The sequence below is a fragment of the Manis javanica genome, chromosome 14 (genome assembly GCF_040802235.1).
Source record: "Manis javanica isolate MJ-LG chromosome 14, MJ_LKY, whole genome shotgun sequence".
NCBI lineage: Eukaryota > Metazoa > Chordata > Mammalia > Pholidota > Manidae > Manis > Manis javanica.
The window spans coordinates 49,969,674-49,993,957 of NC_133169.1; the positions used below are offsets into that span (position 1 = coordinate 49,969,674).

The following is a 24,284-nucleotide window of genomic DNA, read 5'->3' on the forward strand; positions in this document are numbered from 1 at the left end:
TCACCTCCTTGCATCCCTCTGCTGCCACCTTTCTTGTCTCATTTTCCTGGTCATTTTACAGGGGACCTATGTGTGCTCTTTCCCAAAGGTCTCCGGAAGCACCTACAAACTCTAGCAGTGAAGAAACTGCAGGTCCTCAGCAGGGGGAGCATGCATGTCCACAGGTGAGCCAGCCGCCCACCAGCTCTGTGCCGGGGCCCATTGATCCATGTTAGGCAGTGGTTCTCAACACCTGCTGTGTGCCACCAAGCAATAGGCACTGGGCTAACAGCTCCAGCGGCAGCAAGCAGGTAAACCTGTCCCTTTCTGTTGAGGCGAGGATGGCCATGTGTACAGTTACAGTGCTCTGTGGAAAGGACTTTTTCTTTTGTCTGTGGGGAGGCCTCCTCTGAACTTAGCTTGTACGCCACCCAGGCTTCTCCTCCAGCCCCGCAGGTGCCGGGCACACCCTGATGGAGAAAGGACACTGCTGGAGAGGAGCTGGGTTTCTGTGTCCCCTTCCCCAGGCTAGGCCTCCCAGCAGGGCCCCATCCAGTTGTCCTAAAGCAGTTCCCTGTGAAGTAGGTACAGAAACAGTGCCGGGGGTGTTGTGTGTGAGAGCTTGAAGGACTGCACAGGGGATACCATTGGTACATCCCAGATGCCCCAGGTGCATGGAACGCTGACTTGCCAGGGAAGGACGGGCAGTGGAAACACCAGTCAGAGGTGCCCCCCAGTGTGAGGGCAGAACCCCACTGGCTTTCTCTTGCATATTTGGCTCTACATGTCCAATCTCATCCACTTACAGATTTAATTTTACATCGTCTTTATTATAAGAAATACTGTTACATATTAGAGTTTTTCCTTATGTCTGCTCTGTTGCTGTATAGTTTTCTGTGTTTTTTTTAAGTAGGTACAGAATATAGTGAGCAAACCACTACCTGTTCCCTTAGACATGGGCATTTAGGTTGTTTCCCAACTTTTGCTACTCTAGATACTTGCTTTTTTCTGCGTGCCTTTGACTTCAGAACTCTGAGCAGAGGCTGTGGATGTTGGCAAAGTCCCTGATGATGTGCCCTGTGACTTCTTGAGGTCTCTGCTGCTGTGCAGCGTCCCCAGTGTCAAGCCATGTTCCTTCCCTGGTGACAGGGTCCTGAGGCCATCAGGCCTCAGAGTTGGGCTGGGGATTTTCAGTAAAAGTGCCTCCTTTCCAGCTCCAAGAATACACAGACTTCCAATCCTGTAGGAGGAAGCCCAGCCCTCAGAGAACTGCTGGCTGAAGTATCTGGAAAGGGACTCCACAGAACCCAGTCCAAAAGGAGGCAGAGGGTGTTTGAAGAGACCACCCTCATCCAGGATGGCAAAGCCGGATTCTCCCTTCTTTACAGGCCTGCCTAGAAAAAGGTGCCAAGCTAGTCACTAACCCAGCCTGGGCCCCGTACCCACGGTGGTTCACAGATGGGGGAGTGGTGAGCGGCCTCCCCCTGGCGGCTTGGGAGGAGCCTGATTGGCGAGAGCCAGGGGCGCGGTCCCATCGGGCCCTCCTCACCTTGCCAGCACCAGATGCTGCCATGCAGAGGTAGGTGCTGGGCAGGGCGCTGGCGTGGGCACGCTCAGCACATGCTTAATTCTGAATGTCTCGATGGCACTGACCTCAGGAAAGAATTTATTTCAAGGGCAGAGTTGACAAGAGGAAGTGTGGCCAGGGGAGCTGACAGGCTTGGGTGCCTTTAGCCTAGAGCAGGAAAGACCTGACTTTCATAGGCTGCTCCTACTCCAGACTTATTCTGCATTTCAGTGAGTTTTCTGAGACACGGCAACATCTAGAGCCAGGGTGGCTGTTATGGGACAGGTGCTCTTGGGAGGCAGATTCCAGTTCAAATAAGAACTTTCTAGTTACTACAAGCAGTGGAGCAGAGGAACGGACTGCCTTGGGTATCACTGGGCAGCCTGTTACTAGCAGTGGGGTGAAGCTGAGCAACCACCCGGGAAGCTGTATGGGATGACAAGGTCCCAGTGTGTGCTAGGGGTCAGACTAGGTGGCCACCCAGTCAGGATCATGGCCCATGTAGTGATAGGACTGCATTCTTGACAGCGCTGTCCTTTTGCCAGGAAGTGGAGCCAAAGTAGGGGCCAGCCTCCACGCAGCCCTGACACCCAGGACTCCAGCGACTGTGAAGTGACCTTAGAGCCCCAGGAGGTCAGTGATTGAGGACAGTGTTGCTCTTCTGCTCCCAGGGACCATTGAGAGCAGACAGTTTTTAAATCCGGGTGTTTTGCCTTCTCTGTCTCGTCAGCTGTTCTCAGGCCTGCACCTTCCCCCACCATGCTTATCCTCAGTGATGTTCACTCCCACTCAGGGCAGCTTCATGCCTTGGGTTGACCAGTAGGGCTTTTGAGGCAGGACAGTTCTGAGTTCTGCATGGAGAAGAGGGTGTCTGTCCCACCCAGGATTTGTCCCCACCCTTCCCGTCCTGTCACTGTCACTCACCCAGGCACATAAGCAGTCCTTTTGCTCTGCGGCCCTCTTCACCTGGGATCTGCTCTGGGGCTTGATGCCCCATGCACAGCAGGCCCCATTGCTCTGCCAAGGCCGCAGAACCTAGGTTTTGCTTTACGTGGTCACGGAGATGTGGATGCTGAGGCAGAGGACCTCTGCTGGGCATCAGGCACTGCCGCCCCCCAGCATAATCGAGTGGCATTGCCACCTTCACAGGGAGTACAGAGGTCAGACTGATGGTGCCAACTTACTATAACGCCAGCTAAGGACATGGGCCTGGACCTCTAAATTAGAGTAATGGTAGAAGCAGTTACTGAGCAAGGCCCTGGCACATTTTAACTGCATTACCCTGTTTAACACTCACCACAAACCTGTGTGTTTTTGAAGGTGAGGGACTAAGGCTGGAGAAGGTTCCAGATCACAGCCAGTCAGTAGCAGAGCTGATGGTCATCTAATCACTAGCAGCTGACCACCAGCCCCTACATACTGCCCAGGGCTTGGGATGCAGGGTCCCACCAGTCATCGCATTCAGAGCCCTTAGTAGGTGGTAAACCAGATTGCTGGCACATCTGGTTCCTGAGTAGAAGGGAGAAGCCAGGCCCCAGCACTGTCACCTCACATGGGCCCTCTGGGCAGCCACTTCCACAGCCCCATACCCTAGCACAGCCCTAGGGAGACCTTCCCACCTGCCTGGCAGCGAGCAAGCAGGACAGAAGCTGTCGTCCCTTTCTAGATGGTCTCTAGTGCCCTTCCTGCCCATATTTCTCAGACTCCCCCTGACCTGCTTCTGAGGTCCCTGTGAGATGATTGCCTGATTACATGAGAACACCTTCCGTTTTTGGAAAGCCCAGTAGTGGACTTTAGCCAAGGCGATGGGGTGCGGTAGAGGGCATTTATTCACCCTGCTTTGCTAACCCACAAAATCAAAGCATGTCCCTGGCTTGCCAGTCTGACTAGCAAGCAGGCAGAGCAGAGCGTGCTAGAACCACATGTAGAGATGAGGGAGCAATAGCACAAGCATGGGGACCTTTCTCTCCGGCCCCTGGTCTTGCTGGGCCACTGGCACTGTTTCTGAAGGACGTGGCCATCTGCTTGTGTCCATTACAGGAGCATGCTGGCCTGGCAGGGGTCAGAGGAGGACACAGGCACGAGGACTGGGACACCAGGGAGCTGACTGCTCCACCAGGGGAGCCACCATGTCCTGCCCAGCATGCCAGGTCCACATCTTCTAAGTGGGAGCCATTTCTTCTGACACCTGCAAACAGCCCACGTGTGGAGAAAGGGCTCCCTAGGACCCAGACCCCAAGGGAAGGGCACCTCAGCAGGCCCCTCCATGTGTCTCAGCTCCCTGGGGCCACACACTCTTCCGCATCATGGGGCATAGATCCTCTCACTAAAGGGGTCAGTGGGACACGGGAGCTTCTGCCGATGCAACTACATGACCTCTTCACAACTGGTGAGGACTTCAATGTCAACCTGTGGAACTAGCGTGTCACCAATGCAGATTTGTTATGTGAACCCTTCACCACTGGGCCTGAGCCCCTGAAAGAGGGGCTCCCCAAGTCACCTGTCAGTAGTAGGAGACTGAGGATGGATTTATGGACTACAGGAACCACCAGCAATAAACTTGACTGTCAGACAGCATTTCTGATTGAGAAATCTTTGATTAAAGTGCTTATACCATTTAATTAGATTGTTTACAAGAAGTAACAGAATGGTTACAAAGGGATCTTCTTAGTTTAAGAGCAGCTGACACATGTGGAAGTAAGAGCCCTACAGTGGTTGTGAAGTAGACACTGCGCCCGGCAGCCCTTCCTCAGCCCTGGTGGAAGTGCGCAGCCCCAGGCCGCCTCCCTGCCAGGACTTGCTCCAGGGCAGCCACCTCTGCCCTGACAGAAGGTTGGCTGTACTCCACCTAAACTCGGAGTATATCAGGTTTCTAGCAGAAAATAAACTACATTAGTCATTTAAAGAAAAGGGAAAAGCAGACAGCCATTAGCCAAGAGATTCTGTACTGCTGGTGTAATCCCAGCGGCGAAGAGCAGGATGGGTGGTATGGTTTTGATGCCTTCCCAGCAGGGAGTTCCCACTCTGCCCAGGGAAGCTGGTCAGCGATTCTCAGACATTATCACACACAGACATGGAGCTTGCCCTTCATGCCACTGTTCCTAAATGGCTTCACATGTCCCTGCCCCCAGATTCTGGAAAAAGAATGCAGAAGAAACTGGCCCTTCCAGAGGCCCTGCCGTTCTACACTAGCGCAACATGAAACATGACTATGAGACAGGGAAGGGGACACAACAGGTGAGCAAAAGCTGTCACAATGGCAGGGGGTGCTTTGAATACTGGATGGTGTCCAGGGCAGCCCCGATGTCATAGTTCTTGGTCTGCAGGAGCCTGGTGAGCCAGCCGCCTTCGTCAGAGAACCCCATGGACAGCATCTGGGACAGGGACTCAATCAGCTGGGGGTCCGCCTCTGCCAAGAGAGTCACCAAAGCCATGAGGGTGAGTCCTGGCTGCAGCCTGCAGCCAGCAAGTACCCCATGTCTGCAGGGCTGGGCAAGCTTTGTCAATGGCCTGAGTCAATACTCCAAGCTGTTGTGCAGCCACCCAGCCCGTCACTACTCAATTCTGCTGTTACAGCAGACAAGCAGCCAGCTCTATAAACCAACAAGCATGGCTGTGCTCCAACAAGTCCTACGAACAGACACTGATGTCAGAGTCTCATATGTCTTCTCTCCAGCCAATTACAAAAATGAAAACAATTATTCTTGGTCCATAATCCATAGTTTGCCAGCCCTGCTCTATAGCAAAGAAGATACGGGTAGGCCAAGGGCCAAATACGGCCCATACATGGGCCTTTTCCCTTGTTGATGTTTTGAATATCACTGTCATGTGACAGTACTGACCAGAGCAGGGCATCAGCTGCCCTTTTATTCAGTGTGTTCTCTGGGCTGCCACAGTCCCCACCTGGCCCTACTGCCTTACACACCACCTACTTCACATACTGGCATCCTGCCTGGCTCCTACAGGAATGTGGCTGTGACCCCTGCTCAAAGGTCCTTGAGGAAGCAGTGGCAATGGACTCAGCCCACTTGCAGTGGTGTGTGGCAGTACCAAAGCCAGCGCCACCTGTACAGCACACCCACCTTCAGACTTCTGGGTCTGGAAGTTAAGGCTTAGAAATTACTAAAATTAGTTGAGCTTACTAGGGCTCAGTACAGGTGTAAGAGGACAAAACCAACTCCTAATTTTCTGTCGGGGGTGTTTGGAGGAGAAAGGTAGGAACACGGAACTGCTTGAAGCCACTTGCCTGGTGGCAGATGTGGGTACAATGCAGCCTCCTTCAGCCCTGTGGGCCCTTCCTGGGAAGCATCCAGAGAGCCTGGCCCTTCAGATTCAGGCATCTGTAGGGACTGGAGCTCCCCTGTAGATGGGTCCACTTCCTTTGAAGACAAATGAGTCCAGTCATCATCTCCTCCCGAGCAATTATCAGACTCCATCTGCTCCTGGAACAAAACCGCCCATGAGCACTTGGAGACCAGTGCGACAGACGCACCAGAGCACCACTCTAGTACTGGGAGAGGCGGGTGTGAGGACCAGCGAGGGGCCACACAGTTTTTTTTACCATGTCCCAGCAGATGTTTCACAGCATGACAAATGCCAGACTGAGCTGTGACAGCAAGGGTCCCACTGGCTGTAAGGGCCTGGGAGGAGTGTGTAGAGGTCCTGGCAGTGGCCTCAGGGGTTGGGGTGGGAGGGGCTTACCTCAGGCTGCCCCAACTCCAGGGCAATCTTGTCCACTTGCTCAGCCAGATGCTGTGTGGTGTCCTCCATGTCACCCTCTGGTTTGCTGGGCTCAGAGGAGCAGCTGCTGGGCTGAGAGCTGCACTTATCCTCAGTGCCCGAGCTGCCTGGAGAGACGGGTGTCAGGCGGCTTCTTTTCCCTCCGTGCTCCACATCAATATCAACTTCAATGCCTGCAGGCCAAGGAGGACACAAAACCATTGGTCCTCAGAAGGCACAGCTGTAAGGGCAGCTTCGGCTGCCTGTGTCGGGACTGCAGGCTTACAAAGCCCTTTTGTTCAGTCCCAAGTGGGAGAGGGGTCAGGACAGTGGCACCTGGCATGTGGACATAAACGCTGCCAATCCACTAGAGGTCTCAGGGTCACACCACCAGTGTGGACCAGGCTGGGACACCAACCTGGCAGCCAGAAAGCAAATGATGGTCATCTTTGATCTTCACAATCCCTAGGGCTTACTACTCCCAATATCCTAGCCCCAAATCTTCTTGGCTTGTAGAAAAACTCTGCCAACATATATACTTTATTAGACCTTTCTCTTCCTCCAATTTAGTACAATATTAATCTCAGCTAACATCCCAGGTCAGCTTCAGAGTCAGAAAGCCAAAAAGCCCATAAAGAGACCTTGTTTTTCCCTAACTGGGACAGCAGCTGACAGCAGGAAGGGCCAGGCCCTAGGAACAGAGCAAGAGCCAAATACCACCTGTAGTCAGAACACCCCCACCACTGGGCTGAGGACCACATGAAGCATCACATTTGCATGTAGAGGGTGCCCAGTGATGTGAAAACATGCATGTTAAGCATTAGAATTCTGCCGAGGCAGGCTGCAGCCCATACAAGTTTTGTGTGAGGCCCACAGGCTGCAGCACAGGTCAGCATGTCCACCCCCAGTGTCTACTCTGGGGCACATGCTCACTGAGGGAGAGGGAGGGCAGAACCAGAACCACCAGCACTCATGTAATTAAATTTAATTTATCAAAGGACTACATGCCAAAGGACTTGAATAGACATTTCTACAAAGGAGACATACAGATGGCCAACAGGCATGTGAAAAAAATGCTCCACATCACTAATCATCAGGGAAATGCAGATGAAAACCACAGATGTATCACCTCACACCTGTTAGAATGGCCACCAACCAAAAGACAACAATGTCAGCAAGGATGTGGACTCTGGTCCTACACTGCTGGTGGGCATGTAAATTGGTACAGCCACTGTGGGAAGCAGTATGGAGGTTCCTCAAAAAACTAAGAACAGAAATACCATATGATCCAGTAACTCCACTTCTAGGAACTTACCCAAAGAAAACAAAATCCCTGATCTGAAAAGATACACACACTCCTATTATTGCCACATTATTTACAATAGCCTAGATATGGAAGCAACCAGAATGCCCACTGAGAGGGGAATGGATAAAGATGTGGTACAAATACACAATGGATTATTCTGCCATAAAAAAGAGTGACATTTGTGACAACGTGAATAGACCTAGAGAGTATTATGCTAAGTGAAATAAGTCAGAGAAAGACAAATACCATAAGATTCCACTTATGTGTAGAATCTAAAAAACAAAACAGTTGCTGCCACGTGGGAAAGGGAACTGGGGAGATGGGTGAAATAAATGAAGGGGGAAAAAAAGATTACTGAAAATGTCCGGTATCTTGATCAGAGTGATGGTTATCTAAGTATGAACACATGACTCCTAATGGAAGCTCGAGTTTGTGAGGGACTTCAACCCTGAAGGGAAGGACCTGTGGGGCACTGGCAAAGGCTGATGTGGGGCAACAAATCCTTGCCTGTCTCAAGGGCATGGCAGCTACCATTCCTCTGCAGCATCCCAAGTGAAAGCTGCAAAGCAGCTGTCACACTGTTCACCCACTGCACAGACACACAGCCACTTACCCAGAGGGCTGAGGGCAGCTGCCACACTCTCCCCCACATTCTTGAGGAAATTCACACCGGCATCCTCCGATGGACCAGAAGCTTTGGTTTTAAGAAACAAAACCAAGATTTGTTTAATTTACAGTACATTTCTCAATGCTTTGATGTCCCAGGGACCCCCATTCTGAACTGGGGGCTGTCCTGGCAGCCTACACTCAAGCCCTTTCCTCAGTCCCTCCCACTCCCTTCTGTGACCCTAGTGCTCCAAGCCCAAGGAGGACTGAGCACACACAGTGTAAGCTACTGACAGCATCCTCGATAAGCCACTTACTCAAAATCAAATATCCCTCCTTTGTTCCAAAAGATGAGGTGAATCAAAGGATGCACTAAGATTAAGAAAATCGGAATGAAACCAGAATTCAGAAGCCTAGAATGCAAGCTCTGTGTAAGTTCTTAAGTTCTCAAGTTCTGTTTAGAAGACTTGAGCAAATTTGGCTCGTGACTCTCATCACAGCTAACACAAAAGAGAAGGGCGTAGTCAGAGACACCGGCACTGAGGGCCAGCCTGCTGCCTCAAAGCCAGCCCAGAGGGCAGTGTGGTAAGGCAGCAGCCACCAAGTGGATTACCACGCTTGGGCACTTGGGCGCCTCAGTTCTCCCAGGTGTGAAATGGAGATAATGCTCTACCCTCTGCAGACTCGTGGGAGGATCAAATGCATGAATGGCTGTGAAGCACCTGGCCAGCCACAGGAACAGAGGATCTGAAGACTTGGGAGGGTCCTTCCAGCTCACCTCCCAGAAGCCTCACCTGCTTCTGCCGTGGGGCTGGAGCGGGCATCTCCGGAGCGAGGGGGCCGTGGGCTCCAGTTCCCTGGCGGGCCCATCTCCCAGCCAGGCCACCCAAAGTGCCCGTGTTTCAGCTTCCGGAGCCAGCGGCTGTGAGAGAAACCCTGGAAGGAGCCAGCAGAGGGGCAGGGCAGTGTCAGGTCAGGGGGTATCTTGCCTCCCCACGCCCACCAAGCCCACAGAGGTGCGGCTTACCTCCGAGAAGTGCCCGAAGGCGGTGGGGAAGGCTAGCTTGCTGTGCTCCCGGTGCAGGCCTCTGCCCTCACAGGCGGCACACAGATCATAATCTGGGCAGACACTGCACTTGTAGCGGGTCCCCACCACCGGCCCATTGCAGCCGTCGCAGATCACATTGGGATGCACCATGTTTCGGGGCACCTCCTGAGCACACGGGGGGCGGTGGTCCCGCCGGCACTCCTTCTTCTCTGCAGGGAGGGCACAGAGCTGTGAGGTGGGGCCCCTGTGTCTCCCACTTGTCGCCACTGTGGGGCTGTCAGTCAGCAGGCCCCTGGCTCCACTCTCCAGGCAGGAGTCCACATGGAATTTACTTGCTCCAGGGACAGCAAGAGAGCAACCTGGGCACCTGGCGACTCCCAGTCCTTGCGCCTGTGACCGGTACATGGGGTGTAGGCAGGAGAGAAGCAGCAGGGAGCTCCCATCTGCACAGCTTTGGCCCAGTCCCTCACTAAAATAAACCCTGCAGCACTCCCAAAGCTGTCCCCAGCCCAGGGCACTTGGTCTGGGCACAATGTGGAGTGAACCCAGAGACCCCCAGCCCCGCACAGACAGGGACTCCTCTCAGGCCAAGCCCAGCGAGGGTGATTATGTCCCTCTCTTAATGGCTGCAGGCTCCTCACCCCTTCTCCAGGGAGTTTCTACAACTTCAAGCTGGTTTACTCAGCAGGGAACACCTGGCTTCAGGCAGCACCCCAGAGCAGACCCTTACCTTTAATGTAAATACGGAAGATGTCATCCTTCACATATGACATTGCCATCGTCAGCTCCTCATCACTGGAAAAGGCAACTAAGTCCCCATCCTCATCTAGATAGTTCAAAGAACAGTGTGTGAGCACTAGGGCCTTTTAGCTGAACACAAGCTGCTGAAAAGGGCTGAGGCTGGTGCTAAAGGTGCACCATGCACCCACAGGGCTATAAGTGGAGGCCCACCTGGCTGAGCCAGGGGCAGAAGGGCTGGGCCAGGTCACCCACTCACTCTGCCACTGCCTGCATGGTAAGTACTTTGGGCCCTGGGTGCACGCAGGAGGCAGGGCACATGTGCAGGGGTATCTGGCCACCTGCCGCTCTGCCTCTGGGCTAACTGCCCCTTCAGAAGGGTGCTGCCTTGGTCCACACCTGACCCACTGTCATCTGTGGAAGATGCTGACTGTGACCTGCACCAGGGACCTCAGCCCTTCCAAGGCCTTTGGCCTCATGGTTGAGGAGAGTAAAGTCACTGAGTGTATCTGCCTGCTGCTTCATCCAATGAAGTGAAAATTACACATTTGTACATAGTTTCCAATTTTTAGGTGTTGGTTCAAATGCTGTTAAAGCACCACCATGCAGGCCAACACCACACACCTGCAGGCTGGACCAGATCTAGGGGGCCACCAGGCAACATCTACCACAACAACGCCGGTGTGGAAGGTGGAAACCACCCAAATGCCCAACAACTAACCAGTGGATAAGCGAATGTGGCACGTCCATAAACTGGGATGCTATTCCACAAGAAAAATGGCAGACTGACAGGTCACAATATAGGTAAACCTGGAAAACACCATGCTAAGTACAAGCCAGATACCAAACACTACACATTGTATGGCTTGGCTTATATATTTATGTGAAATATCCGTAACAGGGAAATCAAGAGAAAAAGAGCAGATAAGTGATTGCTTAGTGCTGGGGGCTACAAGAGGATGGCTGAAGGGCAGTTCCTTTATAAGGCAATGAAAAGGTTCTAAAATTGTGATGATGGTTCCACAAATTTGTGGATATGCTAAAAGTTGTACACATTTTTTTTAAGTGGGCAAACTATATTAATACATGAATCACAGCTCAGTAAAGTTCCTACAAAGAGCGGCCACCAGCAGGGGAGGGGCCAAGCAGGCCAGCTGCACTCCTGAGGGCGGCCCCAGCACTGCAGCTCCCAGGGGCGGGCCTCGGCTGCCCCGCCCTCTCCGCCACCACCGCCTCCCAGAAGCCGGCAGACACGACAGCGAATCAAGGACGGAGCTGCTTCCTGGGCTTCCGTCCTTAGGCGACGCTTAATGTTTTGCTATTGCCCCTCTGTCCACTGCCAACGGGACGACGTCTGGGCTCAGCCCGGCCCCGGGCGTTCTTAAGTCGGTCCCCGTCCGGCCTCTCACACAGCCCTGAGCCCCCAACCCGGACAGGGCTTACCCGCGTCGGCCCGGCCCAGGTTCTTCCGGGACGGTCTGAGCCCCCACCTGGCGGCGGCGGCGAGGCGGCTAGGCGGCAGCGTAACCCGAGTGCCCGCCTGACCATCCGCGCGCCCTCGCCCAGACCTGCAGCGTCACGGCGGGGGGAAGGGTAGCACCCGCGGCCGAAGCGGGAGCCCACGCCGGCCGCCGCCCAACGGGTGAGCGGCCACCGCCGAGCCGCGGACGCCACCGGGTTCGACATGTAAATGGTAGCCACCGCCCCGCCGGGCAGGCCTGCGTCATGACCCCGCGCCGCGCCCCGAGTGCGCCTGGCCCGCTCACCGCGGTAGTGCGCCTGGAAGCCGCCGGGCCGCAGCGCGGGAAACAGGGCGGCCACCCGGCTCAGCAGACGCTCGCAGAGCCCAGGTCCAGCTGCGGCCTCGGCCTCGGCCTCCGACTCGGGCTCGGGCTCGGGGCTGAAGCAGAAGCTGAAGCGGCGGATCTCGCGGGCCGCGTCCTCCTTCCCCAGAAGGTAGGCCTTCACGGTGAGCGGCGCCATTACCACCAACTGCAGAGCAGGAGCGAACTGGGCATCCTCGGCCACGGGCGCGCGCCTTTTATAAGGCGCGCGGGAAGCCCCGCCCCGCCACTTTGGGGGATGGGGCCTGCCGGCCCGGCCCCGCCCCTGCCGCGCGCGAGCCGCCCTGCTGGGCCCCCGCGCCAGCTGCCCCTTCCCCGTCGCGCCCCCGCCATTGCCTCGCAGTCTCCCGGCCGCCGCATTTCCGACCCCTCTCCTCACTGCCTCTAGTACACCGCGGACCCCGAGAGGCCGGCGCCAGCACCCCAATATCTAGGTGTAGGCTTGGCCTCTACACCTGAGGAAAGGGACCGGCGAGGGTCCCGCCCCAGAGCCCTCCCAGGCCCAGGCGTGGTCGTGACTCAGCAGAGCAGAACCCAGGCCGCCTAGGGATGCCCGGCACAGGAGGGAGGGCGGCAACGGAGACCCCCAAACCAAAAGGCTCCCAGGCACTCAGCGGCCATTGCCCGCCAGAACAAACTAGCTCCCGAGGTGCTGTCCGGACCCCGCAACTCTTGGCAGCACCCCCATCCATTGGAAGCAGTCAACCTCCCAGGTGCCAGCATCCTCCTTACTGACTGACCGTTACCCCAACTCAGGCCTGAACACCAGAAGAGGTCCCAGTTTAATATGGCGTAAGGTTGAGAGGTGCTGGAAGAGGACAGATTCCCCCAACCCGCACTGGATCAGAGGGCCAATTAAGGCTTTCCGGAGCCTCCGTGGTCACCAAGTGTTCACTGAAGCTCAGGAGAAACCCCATGGGACCTGTTTAGCAGGTGGTGCCTCAGGCCCATCGGTCTCATGGGCAGTCCAGGGGTCAGAACAGCCCTCCGGCTAGGACCAAGAAACACTTCTCTCTGTGATAAAACTGACCTGTAAGCAAAGACTGGTGTAAAGGGGTTGGGGTGAGGAATCTTGGAAGGAGATGGGTGGGAAGGGTCTGTCACCCTGTGAAGTGTCCCAGGTGGGGTCCTGTGAGTAGGTCAGACCTGCAGAGTCAAAGTCATGTCCTTTCATGGAGGGGTTTATGGGAGCAGGTAAAACCTTAAGGGGTGGGAAACCGAGTGACCAGAGAAGGGTGGGTGGATTTGGCTAATCGGGTGTGAAGGTGATTTGCCCATGGGAGCACAACTGGGACCTGTCCACACCTGCGGCTGGTCCTTCGACTGCAAGGCTTTGCACCCCTGACAAAGCAGCCCTGGAGAGAGAATGGTCCCTTCCAGGCCCTTCCCTGCATCCCCACTCTGAGCCTGGGAAAGTGACCTTCTGCCCACTTCCCTGCAGTCAGGGTCAGTGCTGGGCAGAAGCTGTGGCGGCCCATGGATGTGACTCAGCAACCTGGGAGCCTTACAGTCCAGGGCAGGTTAGGCCAAGAGCCAGGCTTCCCAGCCCCCCCCCCCCCCCCCAGGAGCTTCATAGACCCTGTTTGCATGGGTCAGGGTGCACAAGGAAAGCCCTGTGGCTTTGGGGAACCCTATGGCTCTTCAGTAACGGCTTAAGCAAGGCACAGCCTCTGTCCAAACAAGTAGACAACAGGCCCCAGCAGGAATGTCTTTGCTTTCCAGCCACTTGGCCCTGTTTAGGACAGTGTTGGGTTTGCGAAGAGGAATGGAGAGCACAGGGAGAAAGGGGTGGCAGGAAATGGGGCCTTAGGAAGCAAGCCTGCAGCCCCCTCCACACCCCACACCCAGGCTCCCTGGAGCCCCAGCTGCAGCCTTCCCAGCATGCTCCGCGGCTGAGCCCGCCTTGCCCTGCCCTCCTCCCAGGCTGTCAAACGTAAACAAGGCGGCAGCCCGGGGAACCCCCTGGAAGGGCCCTCTCTGGCTCCGAGGTCAGGTGGTCTGGATGGTAGTGAGTCAGCGTCCTGTGACCACTGTCATAACAGGGGAATCCCCGGCCCTGCTGCCACCCATTTCAGTGATATCTTTCTAGGCAGCCAGGCAGCAGATATGGGAGCAGATGCGTGGATCTCTGCAGGACCCAGGAGCCAGAGAGTCCACAGAGGCCAGATGGCAGAAGGGAGGCCAGAGCCAACCAGCCTGTCCCTTTATCCAAGACCCCCTTTCTCTCTCCTGCCTTTCCTCTCCCTCCCTACAGGGACCTCCGCCACTCATCCCTGTGTGCAGAGGCACCTGAGGCAGGAGACCCATTCTCCACCTGCCCTGCCATCTTTGGGCAAATGACCAGCCTCCCAGTTTCCTCCTCTGAAACAGGGCTACAACAGGATGACTTGGGTCGCCCCTCCCAGGCGATGCCCCCTGTCGTTTGGCTGCGTTTGGGAGTGTTGGCTGGGGGGGTGTCAGGAGACTACAGCTGGGGGGTTGTGAAAGAGTGGGGAGCACAGAAGAGACCTGAGTCTAGAGTTTCTGGGGGCCGGGTGGGGGCAACCAGGAGGGTGTCTGGTGTGTTGTAACCACCTCCTCAGCTCCTCACTCTTCCCTTTCAAAATAATTCCATTCCTTGACAATAGTTTTCTGAAGGGTGTGGAGTCAAGCCTAGAGGGGGGTGTGGGGGCAGCTGCAGACAAGGCCCCCACAGGACGCAGGCTGAGCCGCTGTGAGCCACCTGAGACTGAGGGTCACTGGGGATCGAGTCCCTCCCGAACCCACACTAGGTCCAAGGACTGAGTTTGTTTCCCCATGGAGAAACAGGGCCATTGGTCGGGTGGCCTCCAGGGCACACTGCCCTGGGACCTGTCTGCCACTTCCTTCCACTCCCTCACCCAGGAGAGACATCCCATGCTTGGTTCCCAACTATGTCAACTCATTCTACCTGGTGAATTTCTCCTGGCTCCTCCCCTTTTCTGGAACCCTTTCCCTGCCACCTGGAATGGCAATCTCTCTACAAGTCACCTCCGAGGTGGGGCTGTCCCTGACCACCCCCCTCAGGAAAATCCCCAAGCACCGGACATCACCTCGTTTTGGCTCTTCCTGCAAAAAAAAGCCCATGGCCCAGCCAATAGGTGTCAGAGGCCGTGGTGTTGGTGGGGGATGGGGCATGGGGACGACGAGTTGCAAAAGAAAAGGGGCTCAAGTCATGAGTTATCCGAAAGATTAAAAAAAGCCACCAAGAGACATGGTTGAGAAGTAACTCCAAGTTGTCGGGTGTGGAAGCACCGAGGCTCTCCTGCTGCACTAGACGCTGCTGGGCGCCTGGACCCTCCTGGGTGCATGGACAGGGCGCAGGACCTAACGACAGCTTTCCCCAACGCCGGAGGGGAAAGGGAGGCGGCCCCAGGCCTGATGCGGGTCAAGTCTGTAAATAGTCTCTGAAAGTCCGGCGCCAAGTCCTGCAGAAACACTAAGCCGACGGGCGGCTCTAGGGATCCCTCCGGCTGGGACCCTGGCCCTGCGCGCCTGGCCCGGAAGGCCCGGAGCGGAAGCGGCAGAGGCTCCGGCCAAGGCGGTCCCTGGCGGGGGCCACTTAACCTCGTCCCCACCGCACCCGAGCGGAGTCGGCCGGATGGGGCTCCGGTGCTGGGCGGGGTGTTCGCCCGGCGGAGAGGCCGGCAGGGGCTTGGGCCCCCCGCAACCACGGGGAAAGCGCACCTCGCTGTGGTCTGGTGAGGCCTGGCCCCGCCCCTCGTCGCAGGTCCCCTAAGGCTGTTCGTTAAGTGGACTCTTCCTGCCCGGGAGGAGGCTCTCATGGGGCTCCAGTCGGGATCCGACGTCCCGTCGCTCGCCGGCCTGGCGCGTCCCTTGTCCCTTGTCGACCTTCGTCCAGGGTACCGACCCCGCGGCGGGCACTCCCGGGGACCCCACAGCAGAGGCCCAGCCTGACCGCGGAAAGTTCTGGGTAGAGACAAGGGGGCCACGAGTGTGGGGGAGGGGCTGAGGAGACTGCGCAGCGACCCCGCCTGCGGCTGGCGGGACGGGTGACAGCAGCGCCAGACAAGGGGAGGAGGAGGCCCGGGAGAAGGTTTAGGGGCTCCCAGCTCGGCTCAAGTGGGGGAGAGCGTACCGGAGCGAGGACGCGTTCTGGGAAAGGACACGAGATTGGGGTCACGTGGAGAGGGCGGCCGCTGTGCTTCAGGCTCAGGGCCCTATCCTTCCTCTCCCTCGCCCCCCAACCTTCATCCCGTCCGTAATTTCGGGTAAGGAAATCCTGGGGCAAAATACCTCTAAAAATTGAAATCAGTCAATGGGAGAAATAAAGTTTAAAATCCATTTACTGCTTACAAACTGCAGTCTGGGCCTTGTCTCTTTCCTGCTCCAGCAGAAGTAAAACCTGCCCTCCCCTCTCCTCCCCTCTCAGGTACAGATAAGCCCTCCATGGCCCAGGTAAATTACCCATTGATACAGAGATGAACTTCTCTCCACCCCTGAGGAATGATGCAAATGCGTTAAGGCCTTACTTCTACCTCTGAAAGCCTGTTGATATGCAGATGTACTAAAGCCAGGGGAGATATTACAATTTTACCCACACCGTGGAAATCCTGGAAACACATACACAAACACACATGCTTCGGTCTCCCTGCTGCTGCAGCTTCGTCCAGGGTACTTGCCTCAAGCTGGGCCCACACAGGGACTGGGCCATGAGCCTCTGCACCTCTGGAATGGGGAATGTGCCAGTATTCAGCACAAGTGACCGAGTGAGAGGAGAGCGTGCTGGGGCCCTGGAGGTTGAGTTGGGCCCTTGGCACCCAACTCTGCCTGGCAGCCAGGAGTTGCAGTCCAGTAGGCACTAATATGAGAAGAGAGTGGGAGTGCCCATTGGGCCTGGGCTTCTGAGCCACAATGCCCAAGTTGGCAGGATGGCTGCTGAAAGGAAAAGAAGGGCTGCAAACTCAACAGTTTGAGTAGATTTATTGCTAAATGTGAGAGGGACCTCTGTGTTCTGGCAAGCAGGACAAAAAAGGCCTCTCTTACAGTTAGGAGGCTTTTTATAACATCTTTTTGGCGGGCTTTTGAGGGGGCAGCTCGGCAGGGCTTGTGGCTTGTGGCTTGCTGACGAGTCCTCTGGAAAATGCTTGTGGCTTAAGTAAAATGAAACCCAGGTCTCTCTGAGATGGCTGGTGTACTTACTCAAAACAGTGGTGATCCTGTCCAGGCTCTATCATTCCTGCTCTTAAGGGTATAGGAAGACCCATCACCGTTCTTTTCTTGGCTACATAACAAAGGTAGACTTAAAATTACTAGCCATATCCAATGAAATTAAGAAAACTAGTCAGGTAACTCAGGCATTTGTGAAAACTTATTGACAATATGATGGATATCATCTAATTGATTTTGAATAGCTTGAGAAAAATCAGAGAAGTTAAAACAACACATTCCTGGAAACTGTATACATTCTACATGTTCTTTTAACAGCAGGTAGTCTATGGTAGTGTAATTCTGAAGTACTGCAACTCGCACTTCTACTAGTTTTTGGTTGAGTTCAGATAGTATAGAAGCACAGGCCAGTTTAGATATTTCTGCATTCTAGCGACAAGTCCAGGAACTGGCAGGAGGAATGTAGCTACAACTTCAACAGTGGCAGGATTTGAAAGTTTCAAGTTGTCCTCACAATCAGATGGCAGAGCTCAGAGAAGTCTCTTGCGCTTATATCCACGATGATCTATTAGGACAGGAAGAATGCATCCCACCCCACAAACACCTCGATAGTGTGAAGAAAGGGCTTGATATGTTTTGTTATTACACAAAATTACCCAACTGTTTGGAAGTCTATACCTAGAAGACCACTTTACATTGATTGTAGAAATACAGTAAGAGAGTACATGAGTACAATTAATACATATACAGTCAGTGATTATAGTAGTACTAACAGGTAAATTTAATTGAGCATCAGGAGTAAGCGTCTTAGGGGGGAAGAGTAACATGAAACATTCAGTAATAAAGTTTAGCATTATTTCTTTTGACAGTGCTTTCCAGATAAATATATATCAGGTAAATAAGCCAAATTAGCCAAGTATTTTCCTTGGTGAGGAGAAGAAATTTCTATGACATGTTCCAGGGGCCCTCTGGAAAACATCAGAGTTAACCAGAAGTAAAAATACTTTAAAAATTTTTTTAATTCTTGGGAAGTTGTCAAAACGTTTTCAGGCACTTGCCTAAATAGAATTATAGTTATTAAATAACACTTATTATTTAACCAGAATGATAATAAGAAAATTTAAAAGCAAATACAGAAGGTTACATAGTTAACAACACTTAGCTTAGTCTTTTTAATATTGACCTCATTTTCTTAAGCATTCAATAAACAGCTGTATTTAAGAACAAGTTATCTTATTTTACTTTCAGTAAAATGCATTTCTATTCTTTATACCTTCTCTTATTAAAACACATTCTTTAGCATACAGAAATGTTTTCCTTATTATATTAAATAGTTTTAATTAGAACATAAAACCATTTGGTACTTTAACCTTCAGTGAACACTGAAAAATAGGCCTCTGTAAACTGTTACACCAGCATTCTTCAGATTGATACATTTATGAACATATTTTATCATTTTTGGAAATGTGCCTTACAGCACAATTTCTCATTTAAGCACAGAATATGTCTATATAACTTAGCAAAACTTTAAGAATTATTGGTTACTACAAAAATTCTCAGGCTGTCTGCATTTATAAACACTGTTATACATTAATACATTATTATTATTAAGATGTTCATTTGCTACACTTGTTTACTTATTTTTAGCAACTATGCTAGATTACTTATAAAACTTTTACCAAACATTAGACAAAGTCAAGCTTTTCTTTAACGTCTTCTTGAAATATTTAACAGGTAACATCAACTTAAACAACTTTTAAGTAAGCTTTGGCAGCTGATAACTATAAGGACATGCCCTTTTCAGTTAAACTTAAATTAGCATTAATGCTTAATATTTTTTATTATATTTTCTGGAAGTTTTAGAATGCCCAATTTTCACAAGCGCTTGTTTTTAAATCGATTTTTATTAATACCATCTGGAGGTAGAAAATATTTTTTATTTACACACTTAGACACACAAAATTACAGACAGACATAATGACTACAGTTAGCAACACTTTTCATATAAAAGAACATATACACAGAGATAAACTGATATAAATATTTAAGTTACTAATATTCAATTGCCTTCTTTTTAGCTTATTTGATTAAAAGTACTTCAGTTTTCAAGAATACACTCTAAAGGCGGGCAGTTTACATAACTGGGCTAAGGTTTAGACAGCCCCAGACTAAAATGGCTGATGAAGGCTCTGAACCTATAGAGACTGTGTGTGTCCAGGGGGCTGGAAATGAAATGAAAGTACAATTTTAGCACCAGTTATTTAAAGCCAGTATTGTAAAAAATAAATTTCTTCTCTCAGGGAGTCTAGTTTAAGACTTCCCAATTTTCAAAGATAATGATGAACTTAATAAGTAGAATAGATTTTCACTAAAAGAATTTAGAAAACTAGTTCCATATTGTAGTAGTTCACGGGACTTTTGACTATTTTCTTTCCTTGGGGCAAAATATATTTAGCTGCATAACATTATATTGCATACTTTTTTCAGGGGCCAAGTCTCTCTAATCAGAGAGTTTGTATTGAGGCCAGGTTTGTCTGCAGAATATAAGACAGATACTTCTTTAGAATTTAGAGATCGAATTGCTCCCAGTTAGTTTTCCTAGTTTTTTCTGCCTGAGCCCTAGTCATTCTTGAGAGTCCCCTGCATGTCTGATAAGTGCAGGGACTGTGTGACCTCTCGCTGCTAGAGCCTTGATCTGAGTCACAACTTGTTTTGCTTCCCTGGGACTGCAGAAAAGGAAATGCCTAGCCCCAGGATGACTACCTCTAAAGAAAGGAGTCAATAAAATAGAGTTATTTACATGTTGGTCTGAGGGTTCAGCTTAATTACTTTACAGAAGTAAATTAATTCTGTAAATTTATTTGCATTATACAGGAGAAAGTGGCGCAGGCCCAAGAGTACTGCTTTGAATGGGGAGCAAGGTAAATTAATATAACTAAAGGTTTGTGTAAGTCAATTTTTGATAATTGATTTTTTTGAATGTGTTGTTCTACCTACGTGAGTTCTTCTTCAGCTTGATAAGCAACTCCGCCTACGCCAGCACAGGCTCTTATAAATCAGAGTCAGCAGAATGAGCATCTCTCTCAGAGTCCATTTCTAACAGTTGCAAAGCTTGAGAAATAGAGCTGCAAAGGGACCACAAAGTAGCAGGCATCGTGTTCCCCTGTGGATGAGCCTGGCGAAGAGTTTTGACAACCTTACACCAGGCTTCATTATTCAGTTGCACCTCTTACTGAAAGCAAAATTCAAAGCAATGTTTCTGGACCCTGGCAAATAAATCTTTCAACAGCTTGTCTTTGGCAGTTACACCAAGAGAATGTAGAAGTCCCTGCATGAGCTGTTGATCTTCCCTCTCAAGGGAGGGAGAGTTCCCCATTAGTACTCTTTGTTTCTTCCAGAAGTTCACCTATCGCAGTGTCAGCTTACCCGAAGTTGGCCCCCTTCTGGGTCCCAAGTCACCCCTGGCATCCTATCTCCAATTTCCTCAGGGTTGTGGGGTCCTGTTCCACAGTGGGGTCGTTCGTGCCCCATGTTCTTCTGGGCTGTGGGGTCCTGCCCCATGGTGTGTCCCTATTCGGGCCCCACGTTGGGCGCCAGATGTTGGGTGCTGCTCACTTGGGTGAAATGGGAGTGAACAAAAAGCACAGACAGAGAGACAATGGCTGCAGCAGCCCCGATGTGGCGCAGCTCCTTTATTTTTATACTGCCTTTCTCGGACCCCAGCCAAGTGCTATACTGATCTTTCCCTTCTCAGGGGGGACAGGCCAGAACATCTTGTTGATTTTCTTAGAATCTACCCGCTCAGCAGGTGCAGTGTTTGCACACATCCCCAAGGTCTCCCTGTTTTCAGCGTGAGGCATCTTGGCTCGTTTTCGAGGACAAGAAATGTTTTTGTGGGCAGATAACTTCCAAGGACTGCACCAATTGTTCTCAAGCTGGTGCTTCCCTATTCTGCGTACAGACATGGGGGAAGACAAAGGCCGTCCCCTACAACTTCCTGCTGCAAGGGGCAATGAAAAGGGTTTTCTGATATTTTGAAGCAGAAAGGCCGTTTGGAGGCATTCTGAGTAGTTGCTCGGGAGATGGCTGCCCTTGGATCCTGTTAAAATCTTTGGAATAGGTTAATTAAGCAGGGAAGGAAAAGGAGGAGGAGGGTGATAAAGGCGAACGGGGCCAGGAGAGGTAGAAGCTAATGAAGAGGAAGGGGAACGAGTTATTAGAAGGGACTTCAAGACGTTTGAAAGCTTGCTCACAAAGGCCGTATTGCCCCATCCCTAACGAGGCCAGATTGTTTGGTGTAAAAGCAGCATTGGTCCTGGAGTAGAGTACACATGCCACCCTGGGAAGCTGTGAAGAGATCAAGGCCTCTGCGGTTTGGGGGAACAGCTGAAGCCAGGGAGTCCACTTGACCTTGTAAGTGTCCCAGTTGGTCAGAAACCTCTTGAGTCCTTCAGTGAGTTCTTTGGACAGCCTGGTGAACTCTGAAAGAGAGACTCCTAGGGCCCCAATCCCTGTCCCAGCACTTAAGGTGGCCATTAAGGGGACTAGCTGTATGGCACATTGTGCCCTGACATGGGTTTTGGGGGAGACAAGGCTGGGTAGATCGGATGTTGCTAAAGAAAGGGTGGGAGTGGGGACACTTAGAGTGCAGACTCGGGTCCGGTTGGTTGGAGAGCAAATGTATGCCTTGTTTCTGCACACCCAAAAGATGCCTGTTTCCAGGGAAAGGCATCCCATGAGATCAAACCGAGACAAGAGGAGGAGGTCTGGGGGTGGGTTGGGAAGTAAATGTTGGACTGCCTCCTATTTGTGCCATATATGGAAGGAGAAGCTAAAAGCTGCAGCTGCGAAGGGGGAGAGAGGTGAGGCTGGTTCCAATACCATAGGATCCTCTTGACTAAGAGCAGTGAACTTTTGGTTTAGGAAGATTCTGCCATCAGGCATATCAAGATGTTTGCACTTAGGCTCCTCCATGGGCTAGGGGGGTGTCTTTTAGGGGGTCTTTTCCTGTCTTGGCAATATCTAAATGTGGTGGCATTCAGACTGCCTTGGAAGGAAATGTACCCAGATAAAGGTAAGAGAGTTCCCAGATGGTTAGTATTGCGGTGATCTGAGGGTGGGAGAAGCTGAACGGTGGATTTGCAGAGGGAGGGATCTAAGGAGCCGACTGGGGTGTAGTGATCTTGCTGGGCTCAGGAGATGCACAAAGGAGCAGGTTGGGTTAGATGGAGTCCACTTTGGGAGGGACCAGTTATGGCCCACTGGGGACGTCGGTGAGCCTTTAAGACCTGTCCAATACCTTTTAGTGCCCCTGGAAGTCTGATGTCAGATCCTTCAGCTTGGGCTGTACCCCTGGGACTGACAGTCTTGGTGGAGTGTAGCCCTGCATGTCCCAAAGAGAGCAGGGGTGGCTGAGTCTGCTGTCTGAGAAAGGTGGAGACAGACCCAGCAGGGTGGCTGGATAGTCCCATTGAAGGTTTGATGATTTGATCAGTGGGAGAGTGTCTGATTGAGGTATTTAGGAAGGGTCTGTGCTGTGGTGTTAGGGGTTAAGAGGATAAGTAATATTGAGAAAGAAAGGATCGGAGCAGGAGAATACAGGAGGTACAGGTGGTGATTTGCCTTGGGGAGAAATCTGGGAAGGTTCCCTATAACCATAGGTCCTTGATTATTGTATCTAAGGAGGTGGAAGGCAAGTAATGGGAGAGTTCTTCTATTAGGTCGGTCAAGAAATGGACAAAGTTATAAGGACAAAGTTATAAAGAGAGAGACTCATGGGGTTGTTTAGCCGTGTCTTCGGTCTCTTCAACCACAGAAGACAGCTTGGTGATCAGGGATGTGGGTTTGGTTGGTGTGCCCTGGAAAAGGGGAGCCTTTTTTAGAGATGAAAAGTGGACCCAGAATGACCTTTGAACTGGCCACTGTTGGGGTAGTCAGGGTTACTTAGAAGGGCCCCGTCCATTTTGGTTTCAGCCCATGGGAGAGGCTGAGGGGCTTCATATATCCCCAGTCTCCAGGTTGTAGGATGGAGGAGTGAGGGTTGTGTGGGTTGTTGAAGGGTTTGGGGAAGGTGTAGTCTGCATAGTTCCAGATGAGATGTCTAAATGTATTAAGTAAAAAAGTTGAGAGAGGGAGGGGTAGGTTTGAGTTGGAGGTGGGAAAAGTGAAGGTAATAAGGGGCCTTCCATATAGAACCTCAAAGGGCTGAGCATAACAGGTTTGTGGACGAGAGACCTGAGTTTAAAACTGGCTAAGGGCAGGAGCTGAGTCCAGTCCAAATGAACCTGGAGGGAAAACTTGGTTAGGCACTGTCTGAGAAGGTGATTAGCCTTGTCTACCTTACCTGAGGATTGGGGTCGATACGGAATAAGGAACTTCCAGGTTATATTTAGGGAAGAGGCCACCTGTTGGGTGATCTGGGAGGTGAATTCAGGTCTGTTACTGGTTTGGATAGAAGTTGGGAGTCCGAAGCAGGGGATGATTTCAGTGAATGGAATATGTGCTGCTCTGGAGGATCTTTTGTATAATGTAGGTGGGAGAAGCTGAACGGTGGATTTGCAGAGGGAGGGATCTAAGGAGCCGACTGGGGTGTAGTGATCTTGCTGGGCTCAGGAGATGCACAAAGGAGCAGGTTGGGTTAGATGGAGTCCACTTTGGGAGGGACCAGTTATGGCCCACTGGGGACGTCGGTGAGCCTTTAAGACCTGTGGATCCATCCGGAGAAGGTGTCAACCAGGACAAGGAGGTATCTTGGTTTCTTTACTGGAGGTATATGGGTAAAGTCTATTTGCCAGTCAGGGCCAGGGAGAGATCACCAGAACTGATGGGTAGGAAAGGGGGGAGGTCTGAGGTTGCTCTAAGGGTTGGTGGTTTGGCATATGGAGCACCGGGTGATAATCTTCTGTAGGGAGGTCCTGAGACCAGGAGTAGGATGTCTGTGGGTCTGTAGGAGTTGGAGCAGAGGGAATGATCTGGCATGGAACTAGTCACGGAAAGATGAAAGGAATTTATTTTCTAAGCCTTCAGGAAGGACCAGGTTTCCATGGAGGAACCACCATTGTTCTTGGAGTGCCCTCTGTGCTTGGAGTAGAGCTAATTCTTGGGGCAAGTAGGGCATAAGATGGATCAGGAAGCAGGGAATGGAGAGAGGGTTGACAGCTGCTTGTTTTGCTACTCTATGAGCCTCGTTATTTCCATGAATGATGTGTCTGAAATTTTTATCCTGCGAGTTAGGTCTTTGATGGCCCTTGCGATGAATGACAGTAGGTCTATGGGGTAGAAGTGCTGCCTCTAGGAGATCTTGAATTAGGGGTCCGTTTTGCATAGGGG

At 52.0% G+C, this 24,284-nt stretch overlaps 2 protein-coding genes across 6 annotated transcripts in view; one reads left to right on the plus strand and one right to left on the minus strand.

The window, feature by feature from the left end:
- Nucleotides 1–4,123, plus strand: part of MRNIP (MRN complex interacting protein) — a 27,109-nt gene extending 22,986 nt beyond the window's left edge. For all 4 annotated transcript variants that reach the window (XM_017666954.3, XM_037001977.2, XM_037001978.2 and 1 more), the window contains 4 exons: nt 89–164; nt 1,368–1,558; nt 2,092–2,179; nt 3,587–4,123. In XM_017666954.3, the coding sequence (XP_017522443.1) occupies nt 89–164; nt 1,368–1,558; nt 2,092–2,179; nt 3,587–3,967 (736 nt within the window). In that variant the 3' untranslated portion in view covers nt 3,968–4,123. The remainder of the gene's footprint in view (nt 1–88; nt 165–1,367; nt 1,559–2,091; nt 2,180–3,586) is intronic.
- On the minus strand, nt 4,124–11,995 carry SQSTM1 (sequestosome 1). Of its 2 annotated transcripts, none has more exons than XM_017666953.3 (8): nt 11,730–11,995; nt 9,956–10,051; nt 9,205–9,434; nt 8,972–9,113; nt 8,185–8,265; nt 6,248–6,459; nt 5,793–5,925; nt 4,124–4,955 (listed from the first exon to the last, which is right to left on the minus strand). In XM_017666953.3, the coding sequence occupies exons 1-8, from the start codon at nt 11,944–11,946 to the stop codon at nt 4,798–4,800; spliced, it is 1,269 nt and encodes a 422-aa protein (XP_017522442.1). In that variant the 5' UTR covers nt 11,947–11,995; the 3' UTR covers nt 4,124–4,797. The 2 variants fall into 2 exon arrangements, with proteins under 2 accessions (XP_017522442.1, XP_017522441.1); XM_017666952.3 differs by having other exon boundaries at nt 5,793–5,988; nt 11,730–11,994.
- Between the last annotated feature and the right edge of the window lie 12,289 nt (nt 11,996–24,284).

Bases quoted from the DNA above. Each gene is read 5' to 3' on its own strand.
- SQSTM1 (XM_017666952.3), bottom strand. From the start codon at position 11,946: ATGGCGCCGCTCACCGTGAAGGCCTACCTTCTGGGGAAGGAGGACGCG. The intron at 10,052-11,729 runs GTGAGCGGGCCA...TGAACTATCTAG, and splicing joins CTTCCAGGCGCACTACCGCG to ATGAGGATGGGGACTTAGTT. The intron at 9,435-9,955 runs GTAAGGGTCTGC...CCCTCCCTGCAG, and splicing joins CTTCCGTATTTACATTAAAG to AGAAGAAGGAGTGCCGGCGG.